This window comes from Muntiacus reevesi, chromosome 2, assembly GCF_963930625.1.
Source record: "Muntiacus reevesi chromosome 2, mMunRee1.1, whole genome shotgun sequence".
Taxonomy (NCBI): domain Eukaryota; kingdom Metazoa; phylum Chordata; class Mammalia; order Artiodactyla; family Cervidae; genus Muntiacus; species Muntiacus reevesi.
In genome coordinates, this window is record NC_089250.1 from 246949221 (window position 1) to 246971645 (window position 22425).

Sequence of the window (22425 nt, forward strand, 5' to 3'; positions counted from 1 at the left end):
ATTTTAAGCTGTTTCTAATGTTAACACATTTCTATAAGTAATTTTGAAATAGCAAGCCAGAAATAATGAACTCAATTAGGAATGGATAACTTTTATTCTGAGAAAATTGTTTCCTTCCTCTCCACCTCAGCTCCCCAACCCCCCAAAGAACAAGATTACATTATTACAAATGAGAAAAATGTTTATTAAGGAAACAATTTAACAATTCTCCCCAGCAGAACTTGACAGACTAGGGCACAACCTGAAAACAATTACAGTTTCAGTCATTAACACACTACAGGGTACTTATTCTACAACTGAAAAGTTGCTGACGTTTGTGACATGCCACTATAAATGTAAGTATTATTAAAAATTACAAATTGTTTGGTGATTATTTTGATAACCTCTTGAGCAGCAGCTCCTGCAAGGAAAAAGGAGAAAAGCAAATCTTTGAAAAAGGTAAATCTTAAAAATTATATAAATATAAAAATACTCAATTCTGTAAAGAAAACCTTTCCTTTCCAAAACCAAAGATGTTTAACAGTAACCCAAAACAGACATAACTTACTGAGTCATATCAAAACAAGGGACTATAAGCTTTTATAACTATGTTATTAAAGGAAATAAAAATTTTGTTCTATACATTCACACCTTGAAATAATATGCGATAGTTTAAAAGAAAGAAGTTTTTAAAATTATGGTGGTTTAAAAATATTGGCAAAATATATGCTGCAAGAAAAAGTCAAACAGTATTATAAATTACTGCTGTTTTTTAAAAAGGCTTTTTTAAAGACAGAAAAGATTCTCAAAGGATACCCTTCTGTTGCATTTGAATTTTACCCTGTGCATGTTTTAAAATAAAAAGGGGTTAAAGGAATATTTATAATTTGGGAAAGATCTATATTAAATACTGCTAGACTGCTTTACTCAGTAACAGTCTGAGTATATAGAGATAGTAACAAGTTTTAAAGTTACTGTTCAAACAACCTGGCTTCCCAGGTACCTGCAACGCAGGAGACACAGGAGACTTGGGTTCTATCCCTGGGTCAGGAAGATCTGGACAAGCAAATGGCAACCCGCTCCAGTATTATTGCCTGGAAAATTCTATGGACAGAGGAGCCTGGCAGGCTATAGTCCATGGGGTCACAAAGAGTCAAACACAACTGGTAGGCATGCACATTAAAAAAAAAAAATAGAAAACAAAGAAACAACAAAAAACAACTAAGAAAACAATTTTTCATCTTTTATAATCTGAAGCTTCTGCTTTCACATTCATTCATTCAATAAAATCCTCTGTACCAGATACTGTCTTAAGCACTAGGGATACAGCAGGGAACAAAAGACAAAAATTCTTGTCCTCATGGATCTTATTTTTCAGTAGTGAGGGAGAGAGAATTTACAAACAAGGAAAATGTCAAGTGACTAGGAGCTAAGGAGAAAAAGCAAGGAGGGGGGTGGATATGAGGGCAAGAGGAGGGACTATTTTAAATCAGGGAATCAGGAATGGCCTCACAGAGAAGATAATATTTAAACAAAGACCCCAAAGAAGTGACTCGTGCAGAATGATAATATGATGCACGTGTTGTAGACCAAAGGCATGTACCCCAAATTTGTATGTTAAAGCCTTAACCCTCAATGTGACCATATTTGGAGATAGTCTTTGGGAGGTAATTAGGTAACTAAGGTAATGGGGAGGGGTCTTCTAAGAAGAGACACTTAGAGAGCTTGTGTTCCACCCACCCTCACCTTCCTGCACAGAAAAGAGGTTATGGCACCCAGCAAGATGGTGACTGCCTACAGGCCATGAAGAGACGAAGAGAGGCCTCACCAGAAACCAATTATACTGGCCCCGATCTCAAACTTCCAGACTCCAAGGAATCTTATGAAAGAGAAGGTGTTGTTGAGTTGGGTCATGAAAAGCAGGTAGATTTTAGACATGGAAGAAATAGGGAGATTTAGGGCAAATGGGTCCAGAGAGGGGTAAAGATTCAAGAAGCAGGAAATCAAAGGGCATGTCTAGGGGGAAAGCAAGTAACTTGAAAAAAACAAGGAAAGAAAGGCTGGGTAAAACCAGAACACAGCATGAAGGACTCTGGATTTGTTTTCCAAGGACTACTATAGTGTGTATGTGTGTACTGGCAGGTCAGAAGGTTCATTAAGTGAGAGAAACAATCAGATCTATGCCTCAGAAAGATTAATTGCGCTTCAGGACAGCAGTGGGAGAGATGGAAAGCAGGGAAACCAACTGTGCTACACTGACCTCCTAGGAAAACAAAACTTCACAAGTGTACCATATAACAACAGGTGACAGTCTTCTCATCTCTGGAACTTACCCCCTAAGAATGCAGCAGTGGTGTGTGGTTCAGCAGCTCCGTATCGGCAGCTACAGGAAAGAATGGAGACAGGAACACAGATTAACCATATGACACAACAGTATTGTCTCTTAAATTCCCTAAAAAAAAAGTACTCACAATTCATGGACATAATCGTCTTTCACCATTACAGATAATCCATATTCCTGAAGGAAGCCAGTGAGACAAGATTTCAACTTTCCTATATCTTCTTCAACTTGATAGTTAGACACCCCTAAAATATATATATATAAAAAAATTAATTTTCATTGAAATAAATACATGATTCAAAATTGTTGACTGCTTCTTCTATTTAATCCAGTTTTAGCTGTTTAGTCAAAACTATAAATCTGAAATAAGAACAAAAATAATGCAAAGTATGAGACCAATAACTGCAACTATCACAAACCTGTAACAAAGAAACCATCTAAAAACCTATTAAACATTTGAGTTTCACAGATCTGCTTTATTCAGTGCTCTATACCCAGTATCTAGAAGACTATCTAACACATAGTTGGTGCTCAATAATTGTTTGATAGAATTGAATGAATGAGAAAGTAATATATATATATACACACACATACACACACACACACACCCTTTATAAAAATTCTGGTGTTTATTACCCTTTCCAGGAGATTAAATGACACTAAGGACATAAAGCTATAATAATAAGTAACACTTATGGAGCATTAATAGATGCTGGACATTGTTTTAAATACCATCTATATATTACTCATTTATTCCTCACAACAACCCTGTGAAACAGACACTATTATTCTCTTAATTTTACAGATGGGAAAACTGAGGCACAGAGAGATCAGGTTATTTGCCTGAGTTACTTGGCTCATAAGTAGCAAAAGTACGATATGAGCCCAGACAGTTCTTAATGATCAAACTATGATGTCGCCAAAGGGAAGCTGTTGTTATTACTACTGGAAGGAAAAATGTAATTGCCATAATATCCAAGTACTGTTAAATCCCTCTAGTTTAGCTTTTAACCCCTCTAGTTTAAAAACTATCATTATTCGTTGTCCTCAAAATAGCAGCATCTACCCTTTATTAAGTACTTATAAACAGCTAGGCAGTGTGTTAAGTGATTTTCATACATCATGTACCTAACCCTAACAATCTAACAACAGAGTAGTTATTATTGTCACCATTCCATACTGAGAGAACTGAGACTTGGAAGGAAATAATGACTCACCCAAGATCAAGAAGCCAAGAAGTGATTTGAACCTAGGTTTAACTCCAAAGTCAGCTCTATGTAATAGCTAATTCCCCAAGATGGCTCCCCAGTGAACACCTCTTCATGCCCTCATGTGGTCCCCCTTCCACTCAATCTAAGCTGACTCTGCGAAGCCAATAGGACATAAGTGATGCTTGAAAGCCACGTCATAAAAAGCTCTGTGCTATCGAGCTGGGTCTTTTGAATTGTTAACTCTGGGGAAGGCAGCCACTATGTCAGAAATCTCAAACTGCCATGCTGAATGGAAGCCCCAATGAGCCACGGGGTGAGAGGTACCTGAGCAGCCCCCAGCAGTTCCAGATATCCTGGCTGAAGTGCCACACGTGTGAGTGAGTACATCTTCTTGGACGACTCCAGCCCCAGGTGTCCTGCACCTCCATTCTTGGATGACTCCAGCCCTAGGCATCATGCATCTCCATGGGATCCCCTTTCCCCAGTGAGAACTATCTAACTGAGCCCAGCCAATCCTCTAAGTCACAGACACAATAATGGATTGTTTTAAGCTACTAAATTTGGGGATGGTCTGTTATGCAGAAGATAACAAAAAATACATTCTAAGCAAACAATACAAATAAAGCAGTACATTTATTTGGTGTTTTATTCTTTTTCCTTTTCTGGTAAGCGTGCCCATTAAGATTATAACTCGTTGGGTATACTACATCGGCTGGGGCAACAGACTTTATGACACACCCAGAAGGTGCTGCTATGCAATAATCCTGCACAATTAAAACTATCATCTTCATAAAGATGTCCTGGACAACTGAAGACCTTTGAGCATATGCCAATACCCCAATTACTACATTTATAGATAACAAAAAATAGCTACTGAGCAAAGAAACATCTTTAGAGTTTTGAGTTCAGAAGTCACTGGCATACTTGTGATTTTCCCATTCTACCAAATCAAACTCAGTGTGAATCTCAGAAGTCAACTACAGAAACTAGCAGAAAAAAGTTTTATCCCATACGCAACCAACCAACAGTCTCCTGTAATAGTTCAGAATCAAATGCTATTTGCAGTTGGTTACGTTTGGCCTCACCGAGATTACCCATGTGTAAACTGTTTACAGTGTGAATTCAAGCATCGTACTACTGTAAATACCCCAAGATCCCTTTAAGATTTCATTCCATTTAAGTATTTATTTAAGATTTTATTGGGAACTCCCTGGCAGTCCAATGGTTAGGATTTGGAGCTTTCACTGCTCTGGCCTGGGTTCAATCCCTGGTAGAATTAAGATCCCGCAAACCATGCTGTGAAGCCAAAAAAAATATTTTCACTGTATTTGACAATTTAATTGCTATCCTTACCTGGATATCTACCATGCTGTTTATGAAATCTATCAACAGCCCGTAACATTAAGTATAATACTATCTCATTATCTGGATTGTCCATGCTGGAAACTGAAAGGAAAAACATTTCAGTATAATTTGGGTAATTCATGATTTAAAAACAAGGAAAAACTGAATTTACTATATACTCAAGTTCCAGAATACAAGGTAATTCTATTGCAAAATTTAAATATTTTGTGATAATAAAATAGAAAATGATACATAATAGTAAAATAAAGGGAAACATTAAAATAAAACCCAGTGGTATTATAGATAGTTATGGTCACATAATCTCTTAATATAGTAGTAAAATGCTAAATTTAGCTCTTCTACATATAACACCACTTACTCAGTGACATAAATATGATTATATATAGATACATTAAGTTTTATAGGCTTCACTGATGGCTCAGATGGTAAAGAATCGACCTGCAATGTGGGAGACCTGGGTTCAATCCCTGGGTTGGGCAGACCCCCAGGAGGAGGGTATGGCAATCCACTCCAGTATTCTGGCCTGGAGAATCCCCATGGCAGAGGAGTCTGGTGGGCTACAGTCCATGGGGTCGCAGAGAGTCAGACACAAGAGTCTGACACAACTGAGCGACTAAGCACCACATAGCACATTGAGTTTTCTATTTTGAAATTACAACCACTTGGACAGGCTTATAGAATAAAATTTAGAGTAAATATTTATATTATCCTTTATATTATCATCATACACTCTTATCATATCCTTAAAATTAATTAATAACCTAGCATCAAAAGGTTATTACTCACTAATTTCATCCCTGTTAACTGTATCCAAGCTGTATTCTTCAGCTAAGGATCGACATCTCACCACTCGAAGAAATGCTGAATTGCTGCCTGAACACAGGAAAGGTATGATGGAAGTAAATGGTTAAGATACACTAATATCCTGATTAAGAACAGAAAATTTTGTGTATCCTCTTTACAGACATAGAAATATGAAGTGGCTCTAATGTTAGCAGAAATGGCACTACAACGCAAGCCATCTTAAATTCATGTTCTTGGCGTTACAATCAGTTCAGCACTGAGTACGTGGGTGACGGTCCTTGTCTGAGCCTCAGTTTTCATTTGTAAAATAGAAATATATTTTTAAACTTTGAGTTGTTCTGTGGATCAGAATGGCAACTGTATAAAGTATATACCTAGCAGAAAGCCTGACAGGGCTCAATGAACAGTAATTTTCACTATTATTCTGGATAAGCAGTCCTGAAGGAGAGTGGTATATATAGTGTGCTCTGAGTATATGTTAAGGCTTTAAAAACAAAAATCTTTGTATTATGAGAATTTTCAAACATATTCCAGTAGAGACCAAAATAATACCAAATACCTTCAAATACTCTCAAATACCCAGTATCCAGCTTTTAATCTGGTATATAATGTAGTAGAACAAACACTAATGCATAAACGAGGTGCAAGATTAGTAGTGGAACAAAACATTAAATCTAAGCCTAAACAAACATTGCTAAAGAATCTTAAAATGGATAATTTGGATACATATATTTTAAGAATGGGTAACACACAAAACATGCTTTTCCAGAAACGGGAGGTCATAGCTACAGGGAAAAATTCTCAGATGGCATATGAAACAGACTTTATTATTCTTAAACTAACTCTTAAATACTCTGGGCCTACTCAAGAGTTACCAAAAAGACCCGAGGAGCCTAGCCACTCTGAAACTAAATGGCAAAATTCCTAATTCTATCACAGTCTGATCAAATACTGATCAAAATTAGTATTTAAACCAATCTTGTCAACGTACATGTGACTCAAGACTTGATACCCAAACTCTTCAGATAAGACTTTTCCAAGTTAGTTAAAATTAATAAGCAGAAAACAATTCTGCACTACTGATAATTTTCAATGTATCGATATAGATATGATCTGTCTCTGACCAGTCTTAGAATACCCTCTTCTTTCATTATGAGAGAGAGAAAAAAACCTTACCCAATAATTACCTATATCGATACCACTGAGACCATGGAAAAATTTTAATTTCAACCATTTAAAATTGCTGGGAACATTTCCCATGTCACATTTTTTATCAAACAAAATAAGGAAATTTAAGTCAAGGTGACTTACAGAGTAATTTTAATTCTTTCTCTGAAATGGACTCTGGTGCCTGTAAAGAGATAAATGCAGATTTTGCTCCAGTGTAAAAGATCAACAGAGGGTGCAGCACAAAGCCAGTCACTATGACAGGCCTGCTCATTAGGCAGGCGAGTGAAAAGACCCTCTGCAGGCGGTCTGAGCCAGTGCCACGCCCTCTCTCTGAGCCCTTCCTGGCTGGGTTTATGCAATGCAATCTGGCCCATGTGGAGCTGCACTGTCTGCTAAAGGCACTGCGCCCAGCAGCTTACCTGGCCTACAGACTGAAGCAATTTGGCAACATGATTACCCACAGCAGCAGCATCTTTCTTTGCTTTTTCACGGTAACTGGAAAAGAACAACAAAAAACTACTATTAAAAAATATTTAAATTGCCAGATTTAAATAGCACCATGAAGCAAACAAAAAAATGGCTTTCCCTTTCATGAAAAAAATACTGATCTGGCAACATATGAAATGTGACAATGCCATGGAAATGCTACCAGTAGCACCTATTAGTGGGTGGTGATGGACTCTGGGACTTCACTAATACCTAGGCTCTCTGAGTAATTAACAGCACCTAACTTAAAACCTGCCCTCCTGGAGAAGTCCATGACCCATGCTTCTCTGATAGAGGACCTAACAAAATATGCTGCAAAAGAACATGCTTAAGCTCCCTCGTGGCTCAGATGATAAAGAGTCTGCCTGCAATGCGGGAGACCCGGGTTCAATCCCTGGGTTGGGAAGATATCCTGGAGAAGGAAATGGCAATCCACTCCAGTATTCTTGCCTGGAGAATTCCATAGATGCAGGAGCCTGGCAGGCTTCAGTCCATGGGGTTGCAAAGAGTCAGACACGACTGAGAGACTTCACTTTCACTTTTCCAATCTCCTTGAAGTCGAGTCCAAGGAAAGTTAAACCACTCAAAACCGGCCATCTAGCAAATGCATGCAAAACTTGAGATGGTCACCCTTAGAGATCAACATTTAGCTGATCACCTCTGATGAGGTCATACTTCTTTCTCTCAACTGACTTTCCCAAGTTTTAAGTAGTTGAACTTTTAGGCTAGGGCAACAAAGATTTGTTAAGAGAAAGACTGAGATGAAAAGTGCAATCTGTCTATGGAATAGAGACCTTCTCTGTGTGACATCATCTGGCCCTTGAAGAAGCCAGGCCAGTGGCCCTGCATTTATCCGCAGCATGCCCAAAGATACACAAGGGTAATATCTATTGAGACCCATCCTTATGACACTGGATAGCACATGTCTGTCTATAGTCATGAACTCTTTAAATTATGAAACATTAATGACAAAAAATTCATCAAAAACTAAAATATTGAAAGCTTTAAATTACAGATAAAAGAGTATAGGGCCATGGTTATGAGTACAGATCTGGGTTTAATGAATTCAAATCCTGGCTTTACCATTTACCAGTTGTCCTGCCCTGAATAAATTATCTCTTCTATGCCTTAGTTTCCTCACCTGTAAAATTGGAACAATAACAGTATCTCTCTCATAGGATTTTTGTGAATATTAAATTAGTTAATACATAGAACAGTTCATAGCACAGAGTTAAGTGTTCAAATGTTAGACTTTATCTTGAAATATGCAAGAAAAAGTCTGATGCCCAGAAAGCAAGTGGGAACTCTCTATACTTTCTGCCCAATTTTGCTGTGAACCTAAAATTATTCTTAAAAATAAAATAAATTTTTAAAAACATCTGCCCTCTAAGTTTTTTAGCTTATTTTTAAAGCAATGAGATTATAACAAACTTTCATTTGATTTCTGATTTCTGGTAGACTGATAAAACATGTTCTTCTCTAATATAAACAGATTTGGACTTTTCTCTTACATAGCTTGAAGACCGGTGACTTACACATTTTGAAGTTTTATATATTTGCCTGAATCTGCAATCATATCAGGAATTGTGCCTCGAACAGGTAGATTTCCTTGACCCTCTTTGGCCACAAATTCCTTTAAGGCACGAGCTAAAATCCAAAATGTCGGAGTCTAAAAAAAAGAAAAAAAAATTTATATTAACTGACATTTCAATATGACCTGAAGGTTAAGGGGCATTAATTTTACTTTTTTGTTGTTACCTGTTTGGTGATATTTATGCAGCGATCATCATTAAATATATCTTCAATACTGCTTGGGATCTAATAAAGAAACACAAAACATTTACCTATACTAAGAATTTGCCCACCTTTATTTTAACTGTAATCTTCCAAACAAGTTCAAATACAAACTTCTGATTTGTTTGGACTTTTATTCAGAATTATCACCAGATGGAGATTTGTTGGGGAAAGAGAGAACGGAAGAAAGTCCCCTCCTGCCCACTCCGGTTAGCATTTAAAGACTGACCTATATTCTTACATCATATATGGAGTGAAGATGGAGCCTGAGTAAATCTTTTTACAGTTATATTTGAGGACAGAATGAAGAAAACAGACATTAATCCCAAGCTAGATTTGTAATCCTTCCATGTTTTTTCAGCTTGTAAAAAATCTGAAACCTGTATACCCTAACTAGTGATGGTGGAAGGAGACAAGCACTCTGAAAAAAGCAAGACAGTTAAATTAAGAACTTTTAATGCAAGCAAGAATATCATATGTTATAAAAACTATAGAAATTGTAGGCTTTGGTTCTACTGTTATGTGGAAAAAAGAAATTTCTTACTGGAAACTCCTAACTGGTCTCTCTGCTTCCACTCCCAGTCCTCTAGTCTTTTGTCCTCAAAAGAGCCAGAATAACATTTTTAGAAATATAAATCAGGTCACTTCATTCCTCTGCTCAAAACACTTCAGTGGCCTGCACTGCCTTTATGATGGGGCCCTTTCTGCCTCTCCAAACTTAAATTCCTCCCACCACCTTCTCCCTTGTTCACTTTGTTCCAAACACAGCGGCTTTCATACCCATCCTTGAACAAATGCCAGGCGTCATCCCACTTCTGGGCCTTTGTACTTGTGCTTCCTCAGTCTGAAAAGCTCTCCTTCCAGACCTCTGCATGTCACACCTCACTTAGGCTTCTGCTTAAACACATCTCCTTCAAGTCTCCCTGGTCCCTCCCGATCCCAGGCCTCCTCCTTCCCCTCATGCTCTACCCCTTTGTTCTGCTCTAATTTTGTTCATAGCACCTAGTACATATGTCTGTTTGCTTAGCTCACTGTCCCCCAACCACAGAACCTTGTTTGGCTTTTTTCAATTGGGGTAAATTATACATCCAGTGAAATGTATAAATCTTAAATGACAATTTGATGCTTTCTTGTAACTATACATACAGTTTTAACCATCACTCCAATTGAGACATTAGAAAATTTCCATCACCCCAGAAAACTGTGTGATTCACAGAGCACATACTTTTAATCACTCAGCAACACTACCTCACTGTCTCCAGAAAGTCTGTAATGACACCTTAAGTGCTTTCCTAACTTGAAAGGTAGTGTTTTTTGCTGTTTTAAACGATAAGAAAATTCTAACTTAAACTATCAATTGTGTTATTCCCAAGTTCCCCCAAAACTTCACTGGTCAGACTTCAACAATAAAGTCCTCAAAGTAATTTTTAAGGTATATGATATCATTAAGAACATCTTCCAATGTATTCAAATAATTACTGTTAGAAGCAAATGCAAAAAAATAAAAGCAAATGCAGAATAAGATTTAGCTTTTCAGGCAACACTATTTGGACCAGCAAAATAACACCTTCATTATATAATTCCTACCCCTAAACCTTACTACTCACAAATCATGTACTTCAAACAATTAATTTATGTAAATCACTGCATAAATATTATATGCTGAAGCTCTGACGTCCATTTTAACAAGGACAATACAGAATCTAATAAAAGAAGATTAAAGCTGTATTATAATATTAATTTCTAACCAACTATACAATGTAAGAAATATTAAATTAAACCTAAAATCAACTATTTCACCTATGAGGACTTCAGAAAACAGCTTTCACTGGTGAATAATTCAGTAGCTCTTAATACCTGAGTTGTATTTAGTGCTGTATTCACATTTTTAATAGCTTCTTCAAAATTCTCTTCATCTTCTGGAGTCCCATTTTCATTCTTTAAAATTCCTATTAAAATAGAAACTGATTAGCAAAGGACAGCTCTTTTCTTTTCATTCCTTCTCTTTCCCCAACATTAAGGAAATAACCTTGTCAGATTCGGAAGGGAGGATTGGATACTGAACCTTAAGAAGGAATACAGCTTATCATTAGTCATTCTTAAAATTACACAAGGAGTGGTTCCTTAACCTCCCCTGAGGAAAATAAAAGCTCAGGATGGCATCATTCAACAAAAGTGCTGACAGAAATCCAGTAAAATTAGCTTCAAGCAATCTTTTTAAACTTTATATGAGGTTTAATCAAATCCCAAATTACCTTGTCTAATCAAATCTCTGAAGTCTTCTTTTTCTTTATATGTTTTAGGTATTCGTCCATTGGTCTAAATTGGGTTAAATAAATTTAAATATAGTTGTAAAAACTCAAGATATGGAAATTAAAAGTCCAGTTCCCCCCATCTTCCCATCCACATGAGACTGCATCAGCAAATTGATACCTCAGTGAAACCAGCTGACTTGATAAAAAACGAAAAGTGTGGGCCATTTCTCTACATTCATTCCTCACTGCCAGTTTCAGAATGACATTTGTTCAAATTTCATTTTGTTAATAAAAATGTCAGTATCAAAAGAGAAAATGCTAGATTCAAACTGAAAAACACCAACCTTTCCTATAACCCCACAAGGAAAAAATATCAGTCTCCCATCCCCTCCAATGAAATTCTTTTTAATAAATGGAAAAAATACAGTCACATATGGAATGTCCTTTCTCAAAAAATTAAATACTGGGACTTCCCTGCTGGTCCAGTGGCTAAGAATCCGCCTTCCAATGCAGGGGATGTGGGTTCGATCCCTGGTCAGGGAACTAAGATCTCACATGCCGTGGGACAACTAAGCCCATGCCACAGCTAAAGAAGCCTGTGTTTAAGCAACAAGAAGTCCCGTGTGCCAACAAAGATCCCACATGCCACAACTAAGACCCAATACGGTCAAATAAATAAATAAACCTTAGGAAAAAAAAAAAAAAAGAAAGAAAGGACATACTTCACTATACCACTGTGCTAAGTATTTAGCTACAATCACAATCCATGGAGTGTGGCTATGGTCCTAAAAATAAAACAATCAAAGAAAATATCAGTATTAGTTAACATTTATTTTTCACTACACCGTATCATTTTCAATTCAACAATATTTTATGCAATTATTCCACCATGTTTGCATCTCTCAGTATATGTGGAATAATGAATGGAGGAAAAATGAGCTGGGTTAATAAAAATTGCTTAACAAAGCTTTTCGAGGCAGTGTCCAATTTAATACTAGTAAGGCAGGTATATACTACGACTGTCCCCTTTTACCATTCAGCAAACAGTCTCAGAGACTGCCACTCAGAAATAAAGCTCAAGTAGAGCTTCGCTGATAGCTCAGTTGGTAAAGAATCCTCCTGCAATGCAGGAGACCCTGGTTCGATTCCTGGGTTGGGAAGATCCCCTGGAGAAGGGGTAGGCTACCCACTCCAGTATTCTTGCCTTGAGAATTCCATGACTGTATCATCCATGGGATTGCAAAGAGTCAGACATGACTGAGCAACTTTCACTTTCACATCTGGATTTCAGACAACAAGCCTAGACTAAGGACAAGGGATCTTTTCTGTGTTTGCTGATGAACCAAATACCTGCATTTTAATTAGTGTGTAGGTAGGAAAATACATATACATGCCTTAAATTACATGGCCTGTTATAAATATCATTATTTCTATAATGAAATATGCAGTTGCCTTGGTAATTCTCGAACTCTAAAAATAAGTTTCAACAGGAGTCAATTTCAACAAACACCCACCTCACATTCAAACTATTTTAAAAAGTACATCTCATTGTTTAGGAGAAAAGAACCATGAAGAGGGCTTCTGGTACATGTCAGTGTCCAGTCCCATGGTTAGAACTCCATGCTTCCACTGCAGGCGCACAGGTTCAGCCCTTGGCCAGGGAACTAGGATCCTGCGTGCGGCATGGCAGGCAAATACACACACACACACACAGAGTCCAATTTCTCAACCTGAGTGTTGATTACACAGATGTGTCCAGTTAATGTCCTTTTCTTCAATAAAAAAGTTTTTAAATTTGGGGGAAAGATAGATTTATTTAAAATAAATCAGGTACAATGTTGTTACTGTGTGACTTGGATGAGGTTTATATTTTCTCACTTTGTAATTCAAAAACCTTAGGTTAAAAAAAAAGGTTTCCAGTATACTTATAAATGAAAAGTCACACACACTACCAACCTTTTTTTCCATATGATCCAAATCATAAGACTGAAAATGTTCTCTCAGTTCAGGAAATGGCTTATCCAGTCGTAGATCCTCTAACGCATTATCTGGATGAGATTCTATTACTGTGAACCAAATAATCCCGAAAGATAAACTTATTTCCTTAGCAGTATTGCTGGCAACATCTATACTACAGGAACTTAGGAAATCTGGAATTTTTAAATGGACATAGGGCCTACAGGTTTTTCTTATTGTTTTGTTCATTACTGAGTTTAATTTACATATACATATAAACATATTTTACTAAATGCACAAAATCTGAAATTTTTAAATGGACATAGGGCCTACAGGTTTTTCTCATTGTTTTGTTCATTACTGAGTTTAATTTACATATACATATAAACATATTTTACTAAATGCACAAATCATAAGTGGACTACAGTATTAATAAAAATAAAACCAAGAGTCCTTTAGTGCAGAATTTTCTTGTTATTATAATTGGAAAAGATGAAAATGTGTTCAGATGGCACCCAAAAACCTACTCTTCTTCCTCCTGTGGTTTTCAACAGACAGCATCACCATGTACCTATACCTCTTCCTTAGGAATGTGATGGTCTTCCCTGACTTCGAGCTCCTATGGCCCAGTTATCTGTCATTCCCCACATCCTGATGTCACTTCGTACATAGCCCTCCATATAGGAGAGTACGGGGAAGTGTGTAATTTCAGTGAGTGTTTAGAGCGAGGCTCAGTGCTGTCACTTGCTAGCTGTATGACCTTAGGCAAATAACTTAAATTCTGTATGCCTCAGCATCCTTATCTGCAAAAAGCAGATACAATAGTATCTACTTTATAAGGATTTGGAAAAGAGTAAATGAAACCCACACAAAGGCCAGCACACAGCTAGCAAGCTTAAACTTCACTATCATCTCTCCCCTCTTCCCTATCCTCATAACATCTGCCCTCAGTCAAGGACGCTCTCTCTGTTTTTGTCTCTCTTTCTCAGACCTAGACCACTGAAAATCTCCTAAAAGCAATCCTTGCCTCCAGCCTTTGTCCCTCCAAACCCATTCATTCTCCACCGGGCTTCAGAGTGACCCATTTAAAACAGAATGTTTACCTTATCACTCTTCCCACAACTCTTAAAATGACCCAACCCCACTGCCAAAAGCTTATCCCCAAAAGCTACTCCCTAGCTTCCCAAGCAGACATCATTCTTCAGTGATGACTATCACTGCACTAACAGACAAGCTGGCTTACAGTAATGCATGAGTCCTGAGTGAAAATCTTACGATGATTTAAGATCAAAATTGTGTAAGTAAGGGACTTGAATTGATGCAAGCCTGCCTTTGAATGACTTTAGTCTACTACTAACAGTTTCCTTGGAACAGTAGTTAATCAAATGCCTTGATTGTTGTGTGGAATTACACCTGAACTGGGGGAGCCTGAGGCCTATGTAAGAATAGAATAGAAAACTGGTGGGGAAAAGGTAGTGTAACCTCTCTGTATCAGTGTGACCCACATACCTTGGCTCTTGCCTGTGACAGTCATATATGCCCTATGTAAGTTAAGAGGCAGAAAAAGCTAGGTACATGCATAGCTGCCAAGCCTCCTAACAAAATGAAGAAGCTGCACCTATTTTATCTCCTGCTTTGTATTCTTCTATAATGCTTAGTAAAGGAAATAGGAAGGTAAAAGCCTACTGATTCTGATTAGCACTTTGAACCTGTAACCAGGGTTGTGCTGCTATAAATTAACTTCGTGATTTCAAGCTGACTTTCTAAATTATCAAGTTCCTAAAATTACAGCTAAAACAACCAACAGGAAGCCCCATATGTGCAACAATTTTACCTGGATGTTCTTTTATAATGATCCTCATATAACCAACGAGTCCATATGTCCTACAGATCAAAAGAGGGATTTGGGAATTCCAGAGGACATCTGCTAAACGTAGTAACGTACTGTAAAAGAAGGCATAATAGACACGAACATAAACAAATGGATATATGCCCAACATGAAAATGCCTTAAAATGAAGCAACTTCCTTACTAAATAATAAATGCAAAGATACATCTATTGCATTCACATCAATAGCATATTTACATAAAGATAGGCTGAAAACCAAGCAATTCCACAAGGCAGCAGTTGCAAAGTAAGTATATCTTTTGGACTAGAGAGATATGAAAGCCTTGTCTTTTGTATTAGGGAGAATGTTACTGAAAAACATTTCTATAATAAAGAAGAAAATATTTATAAAACCTATTTATCTATCCCCAAGTACTCCCTATAATTAATTCTGGTTTTTTTTCCACTAAAAAAATAACCAGCGTTCAATTTAACTGTTCTAAGTTTCACATCTCAGTGTTTTTCTCTTCTTTATCTTTTTAATGCTGGAGATTTTAATTAGACCACTTCTAATTAAAGGTTTCTATGGAATTGAAGAATTTAAAGACTATAGACTCTGCAGAGAAAACAAACTATGCAAATCTAATAAGATGTTAAATTAAAAACAAATTAATTTAAACATTTACCTTTCAGAAAGCTGAGTTGCAACCACAACAGTAAACCTACAGAAAAATGAAGGATCATTGTCTAGAAGGTTTTCTGGACTCTAAATAGGACAGGGGAAAGAAAATCCAACAATTTCACAATCATATTAAACATGACAGAAATGGTTAAGCTTTTTTAGAACAAGTGAGGCAAATGCTAGACTCCAATGTTAAAATAATTCAACTTTCAACATAAAAATATAAAGATGAAAAATTCTAAATTCCTAGGGCTCCGAATTACTAAAAAATTATATTTCTGTACAGAAATAATAACATATATACATATATACCTCTTCCACAAAACTCCCAGAGACATCATTATTTAATTCTTGTAAGAATTCCATGGCAGCTTGAGCTCGGTTCTTTAAAAAACAAAGCATTTGACTTCAATTAGAAAAAAATTTGGTTAAAATGTAACTCCCTAATTTACAGATCAGGCAAACAGACTGTAAAACAACCCAAATTTCATGTATAGACATGAAACGTCCGCTTTTCATAGTGTTTAAAAACTGAGATTAAACCATAATATTATTTAAAACAGAGCTAAACCATCATTATTCAGAATTCTTACATGACTACATGATTTGCACTCTACTTTTCTGATTAGGCAAATGACCAGAAAACTCTGGGTAGCAGGCAAGGATATTCTAAGTCATGTTTAGACTTATGCTGACCTTCCACATTTACAATCCGGTATAAGAGAGGTCAGTCATTAAGGAAACTACATACATAATACTATATAATACATTATGTAGTACATAATATACATAAGTTGACCATATGGTTTTGTAAGATTTTTAATATAAAATACAAAAATAAGACACATTCTAACTCATGCAAAAATCTTAACCAAATACCCCAACTTCTGACCATTAACATTACTCAGTATTTAGCTTTAATATAGGATACAATCTAAAACTTCTAAGTTCTTAAGCTACCAAGCACATAAATCTTTATAAGATCAGAAAGAAATGAGATAATTAAATTTTTTCTCAGAGAAATAATCTTTTTTAAAAACAGGTTATAATGATTTTAATACAATTTAACAGTTAACCTCCTTCAAAGTAAAGCTTTTCAAGCAATCAAAACATAGTGACATCACTAGGTGTTCAAATACAACTATATTCTATTACAAACTGATTTTTTACCTTGCCAATACTGCTTCTCTGAAGGAAAAAACTAAAATAGAATAAAAAAAAATTTTAATGGCTTGACTATAAAGGGAAGGTTACGTGTAATACCCTGTGCACTTCATTCATAGTTTAAAACAAACTATATTTTAATTTTAGACTGTAATAGACTTCCTAGAGGAAGAAAGCTGAGTGAAAACTTATAACCAAAGACAGGCTAATAAATCAATGTTTCCCAAAGTGTGTGCCATAGAATATGAATTTCATAGCATTTCAAATGTTGAAATGCTCTGAGAAAAAAAGGGTTCCCTGGCTTTAAAAAGTTTGGGAAATACCATGTGTTATATCCTCTCTTGGAAATTAATAGTATACATAATACACAATATTAAAATCTTATACTAAGGAAATACTTTATAATTTGACCATGGAATCCATACGCCCGTTTAACAACTATAAATGTTTCCTAGAACCAAACTTCCACAGACCCACCCTTGGGAAATGCCAGAATGAACAGTCTGCTCTTGTAGGTAACTATAACAGATTTATTCGGGCTTCCCCCCCACACATACCCTTATCATGTCCTAAGGCCCAGATCTGAGTCTGCTTCTCAGAGTCAGGGTACTCTACCCAAAGAGAGGATAACCAAGCTCAATATGAACCAAAATCTGATTTCCCTTGTATTTACTCATTGTTGTTGATTTTTGACAAATATAAGAGAACCCAGATTCCAAGTTCCTGAAAAGGGAAGCCTGAAGTCCAAATTTGGGAATGCCCTGAGAGGCTATATATGATCATCTTTAAAGAATGATATACAAGCCAACTTTAAAATGGCATTTTTATAGAGACAATATAGTGTAGAAGGAGATATACCTGGACCAAGTTTAGAAGACACCACAAATAAAAGGCAGTTTTTATTGTTCTTATAATCCCAAAATATAATTACTGCTAATTACATACAAATACCTAGGAATCAAGGCAAGGACTTAGGAAGGACACAGATTTCACAACTTAAGGAATAACGAGTACTCTTTGCATTAATAACATCAATAAAGACAGTAATGATGACTATCTTTTACTAACAGCCTATTTGCCAGACACCTTGCTAGCACTTTACCTATATTAACTCACTCAATCCTTGCTGTAATCCTAAACACAGAGTTGACTTGACTTTCCACCTGAAAGTCAAGTCACCCTGACTGAGGAGGTGAAGCTGGGATTTAGGCCTTGCTCTCCATGACAATGCACTGCCTTCCCTAATGCATCTATTTGAAAAGAATAGAACATACTTATTTCCAGCATCTTCTCCGCTGACCTGATTTCCATCAATAATTGTAAATGAACCGATACCTGGGAAACAAAACAGAGTCCGTCAAGAACATATGTTTCCAGTTAAAAACCTTAAAGAAGTAAATTTACAACAATAAAACTATCATACCTGGTAGCACCAAATTTTTAAGGATTTCAGTTCCTGTGGCTGTTGCGTTTATTAGGCAAACATGAGCAGATTCTAGAGCCTCCTGGCCATGATCACCCCACAATCTACAAAAGAAGACACAAATTTAACATTTTAAAAACTTCCATGAAAATACAACTTTATTTGAAAGGTGATCGTTCAAGTGTTCTTGCATCGAACAACTGATGAGACCAGCACGGCACACATGTGAGACAGGAGCAGCAGGAGGTGTTATGGGAATCTCACAGCTGAGTAACCTGAGACTTAGCTTGAGCCTGTCATGGTTAAAGGCGGGGTCAAATTAGAACTAGACACTTGGTCTTTCAGCTCTTAGTCCATTACTCTTTTCAAGTCAGACAACTAACAGAACAGAAAGTCTTTATATTCATTAACATTACAGAAGTACCTTAGATTTAAAATCTATTATTCTCTGTTATTATTAAAACCTATTATTCTCAGAAGGCTGAGTACCGAAGAATTGGTGCTTTTGAACTGTGGTGCTGGAGAAGACTCTTGAGTGTCCCTTGGACTGGAAGGAGATCAAACCAGTCAATCCTAAAGGAAATCAATCCTGAATATTCATTGGAAGTGCTTATGCTGAAGCTCCAATACTTTGGCCACCTGTAAAGAGCCAACTCATTGGAAAAGACCCTGATGCTGGGAAAGACTGAAGGCAGGAGGAGAAGGGGACGACAGAGAATGAGATGGTTGGATGACATCACTGACTCAGTGGACTGGTGTTTGAGCAAGCTCCAGGAGATGGTGAAGGACAGAGAAGCCTAGTGTGCTGCAGTCCATGGGGTCGCAGAGAGTCAGACACGACTGAGTGACTGAACAACATTCTCTATTTTGGGTTTCCCAGGTGGCTCAACGGGTAAAGAATATGCCTGCCGGGCACGAGACTCGGGAGACACAGGTTCGATCCCTGGGTCGCAAAGATTCCCTGGAAGAGTACATGGCAACCCACTCCAGTATTCTTGCCTGGAGAATCCCATGGACAGAGGAGCCTGGAGGGTTACAGTCCACAGGGTCGCAAAGAGTCGGACACGACTGAAGCGACTGAGCACACATGCACCCTCTAGTTTATTTCTCCTTGAGTTACAGGGATCCAGTATAATTTAAGATCTTAACATAAGACTGATCCACCATGACACTTTCAAGAGTGAGAAAAGCTTTACCAAGAAAACTGAAGTACCATCTTGAAAAGCCTTCACACTGACTACAGGAGTGCTTTAAAATGTTATTCCCAATTCTAACAGCATGACGCGTAAATGCATGTATTAACAAACAAAAAGATGTAATAAGGATTAGAAATGTGTTATAACCTGAAATATATGTTACATCTTGTCACACCAGCATATCATTAACAGGGTAAGATATGTGACCAAACAGGCATCATGACAGCCAGGCTAACGTAGCTACCTTTGCCCAGAAAGCCTAATGTATCTTTTTTTGCAAGTATAGGAAACACAGGAGAAGCCCAAATCATTAGAAAAAATGTCGTAGCCTGGAGGACTGAGAGACTTTAAGCTGCTTCCTGTCCGTTGTCTAAAGCAGATCCTTTCCTATTATGTAGCCTGTACGTCCTCCAGAGCAAATCACAACGATAACTGCCTCATCTGGTGTTTTATCTGCTGAACATCCATCTCTCCATTCCACTCTAAATTCTGTAAGGGCACAAACCACTCCCTACGTTCACCACTGAAGCCCCAGTGCTTGACACAGTGCCTTGCCCAGGATAAATAATCATTGAATAGCTGTCAAATGCATGGAGGATGAGTCTAGAAGAACCAGATAGACTGGAAACCTGTTTTTTTCCTATGAAAGTAGGGCACACAGAAGACACTTGGCATATTTGGCTGGTGGATCTTGGGTAGCTGGAGAAAGAGCCTAAGAGAATATTGGTGCATCTCTAGGTAATATGTTTCAAGAAATGGCACAAACAAAAATCAATCCTCTCCATTCTCTTGCTGGCTAAGGAAGGCAGGGCGGGCTGACTGCTAGCTGGAGGTACAATCTTGCTTGTAACTGCTTCCCTCTGACACTTCAAAACCAATAAACAGTTCTCACTGTTTGTTCCTTAAATGGACTGGATTCAGCAAAAACTCTCTTTTGTCACAGTTACTTAGTAATCTAAAATATTTTGTCAGCTCTGTCATGTATGGTTACCTCTGCTTCAAAACACAAGGATCTCCAAGCATTTACAAGAGAACACAAGCTGGTTACTGTCTCCACCACCTTGCTTCTTTCCCCGGAAACTTTCCTTTCCCTTTCCCCAGGGAGCAGAGAGTACCAGCTCTGGAAAAGCCAGAAGGTCTCCAATTTACATCTTGGTTCAAACACATGGGAGACTCAGAGCAGGTTATCAAACTTTTAAAATTCAGTTTTCCCATCTATAAAGCAGAGAGAATATCTGCCTTCAAGACTGCTCTCACAATTGAGTGCATAAAGCCCCTAAAGCATTAACCCAGAGGTGCAAAGGAGTTCCAGTCCTTAGGGACATGCTGGAACGTCTGGCTTGCGGGTCTTCAGAAAGGAGAGGGGCCACACAGTGGTGCTATTTCTGCTGCCTTTGGTGGTGGTTTAGTCTCTTAAGTCATGCCCGACTCTTTTGTGATCCCAGAGACGACAGTCCGCCAGGCTTCTCTGTCCATGGGATTTCCCAGGCAAGAATATTGGAATTGGTTGTCATTTCCTTCTCCAGGGGATCTTCTCAATGCAGGGATGAAACCCACATCTCCTGCTTTGTAGATGGTCTCCTGCACTGCAGGTGAATGTTTTACGGCTGAGCCACCATGGAAGCCCTTTAACCACATAGAAAATACTCAATAAGTAAGGAATGGGGAGTGTTAGGAGAAAAGGCATGGGAGAGGAAGTAGTCCAGGACTAGCCCGATGGTTTAGACCTGTAGTCCATTAAGTAGATATCCATTAGTCCATTAGCCACATGTGGCTACTGGGCACTAGAAATAAGGTTAGTCCAATCTGAGATGCACCAGAAGTGTAAAATGTTGGATTCTGAGGACAGAATGAAAAAATGGTAAAATATCTCTAATAACTTTTTATCTGATTATGCGCTGAAATAGTAATATTTTGCACATACTGGGTTAAACAAAATAAACTGAATGATTAAAATTATTTTTGCCTGTTTCTTTTTCCTTTTTTAATGTGACTACAAATATAAATATTATGTATCATATACATAGACACACATATATAACTACGTGTGTGGTTCACATGAGACTGGCATTCTATTTCTACTGGACAGCGCCGACTTAGAACAATACCTAACGTTCGGGGCTGCCCTCGGCGGCCCAGATGGGGCAGTCCCGAGCCCCTCATTCCGCAAAACCAGGAGCAGAGCGAGGCGGAACCGGCAGCCGCCGCGGTGACTCGGCGGGCGCTGGGGGCGGTGCACCTCGACCTGCACACCGCGTGGCGAGCGGGCGGGCGCGCCCCTCGGGGAAGGCGAGTGCCGGCCCCCGAGAAGCACCGGGGCCCCAGGCCGGAACCCTGGGCACGGGACGCACGGCCCGGCCCAGCCCGGCGGGAGGCCCGAGAGAGGCCCAACCGCGCCGCCCGCTCGCTTAGGCCCGGCCCGGATGCAGAGGAACCCGCTGGCCCGCCCGAACCGGTGAGCCCTGGCTCACCTCAGCTGCCGGTCGTACTTCTGCTCCTTAAGCAGCTTCCCCGGCTGCGCCATGGCCGAGCCCGCCCCACGGAGAACCGCCGGGCCACTACCGAAAACTGCCACCACCTCCGCGAGCGCGCAGGCGCACTGAGCGGCCCTTTGCCGCTGCCGTCTCCTGCGCGCGGCCGGCAGGGGGCGCCTCCACTGCACTGCGCACGCGTCGCGGGTACACCCGGGCGTCTGCGGCCAAAGCTCAGAAATGGGTCTAGTGACCACGGGGGCGGTGGTCGCGCCTTACGCGTGCAGCAGTCCTTCTGGT

The 22425-nt window shown here is 38.5% G+C and overlaps 1 protein-coding gene across 1 annotated transcript; it reads right to left on the reverse strand.

Moving 5' to 3' along the window:
* Nucleotides 1-160: 160 nt before the first annotated feature.
* Nucleotides 161-22238, reverse strand: NAE1 (NEDD8 activating enzyme E1 subunit 1). Its single transcript, XM_065925473.1, has 20 exons — nucleotides 22126-22238; nucleotides 18459-18562; nucleotides 18310-18370; nucleotides 17042-17072; nucleotides 16184-16255; nucleotides 15876-15955; nucleotides 15196-15305; nucleotides 13362-13471; nucleotides 12128-12190; nucleotides 11406-11469; nucleotides 11008-11099; nucleotides 9115-9174; nucleotides 8892-9025; nucleotides 7290-7365; nucleotides 7012-7051; nucleotides 5683-5769; nucleotides 4885-4977; nucleotides 2451-2565; nucleotides 2313-2362; nucleotides 161-400 (listed from the first exon to the last, which is right to left on the reverse strand). The coding sequence occupies exons 1-20, from the start codon at nucleotides 22176-22178 to the stop codon at nucleotides 291-293; spliced, it is 1605 nt and encodes a 534-aa protein (XP_065781545.1). The 5' UTR covers nucleotides 22179-22238; the 3' UTR covers nucleotides 161-290.
* Nucleotides 22239-22425: the final 187 nt, after the last annotated feature.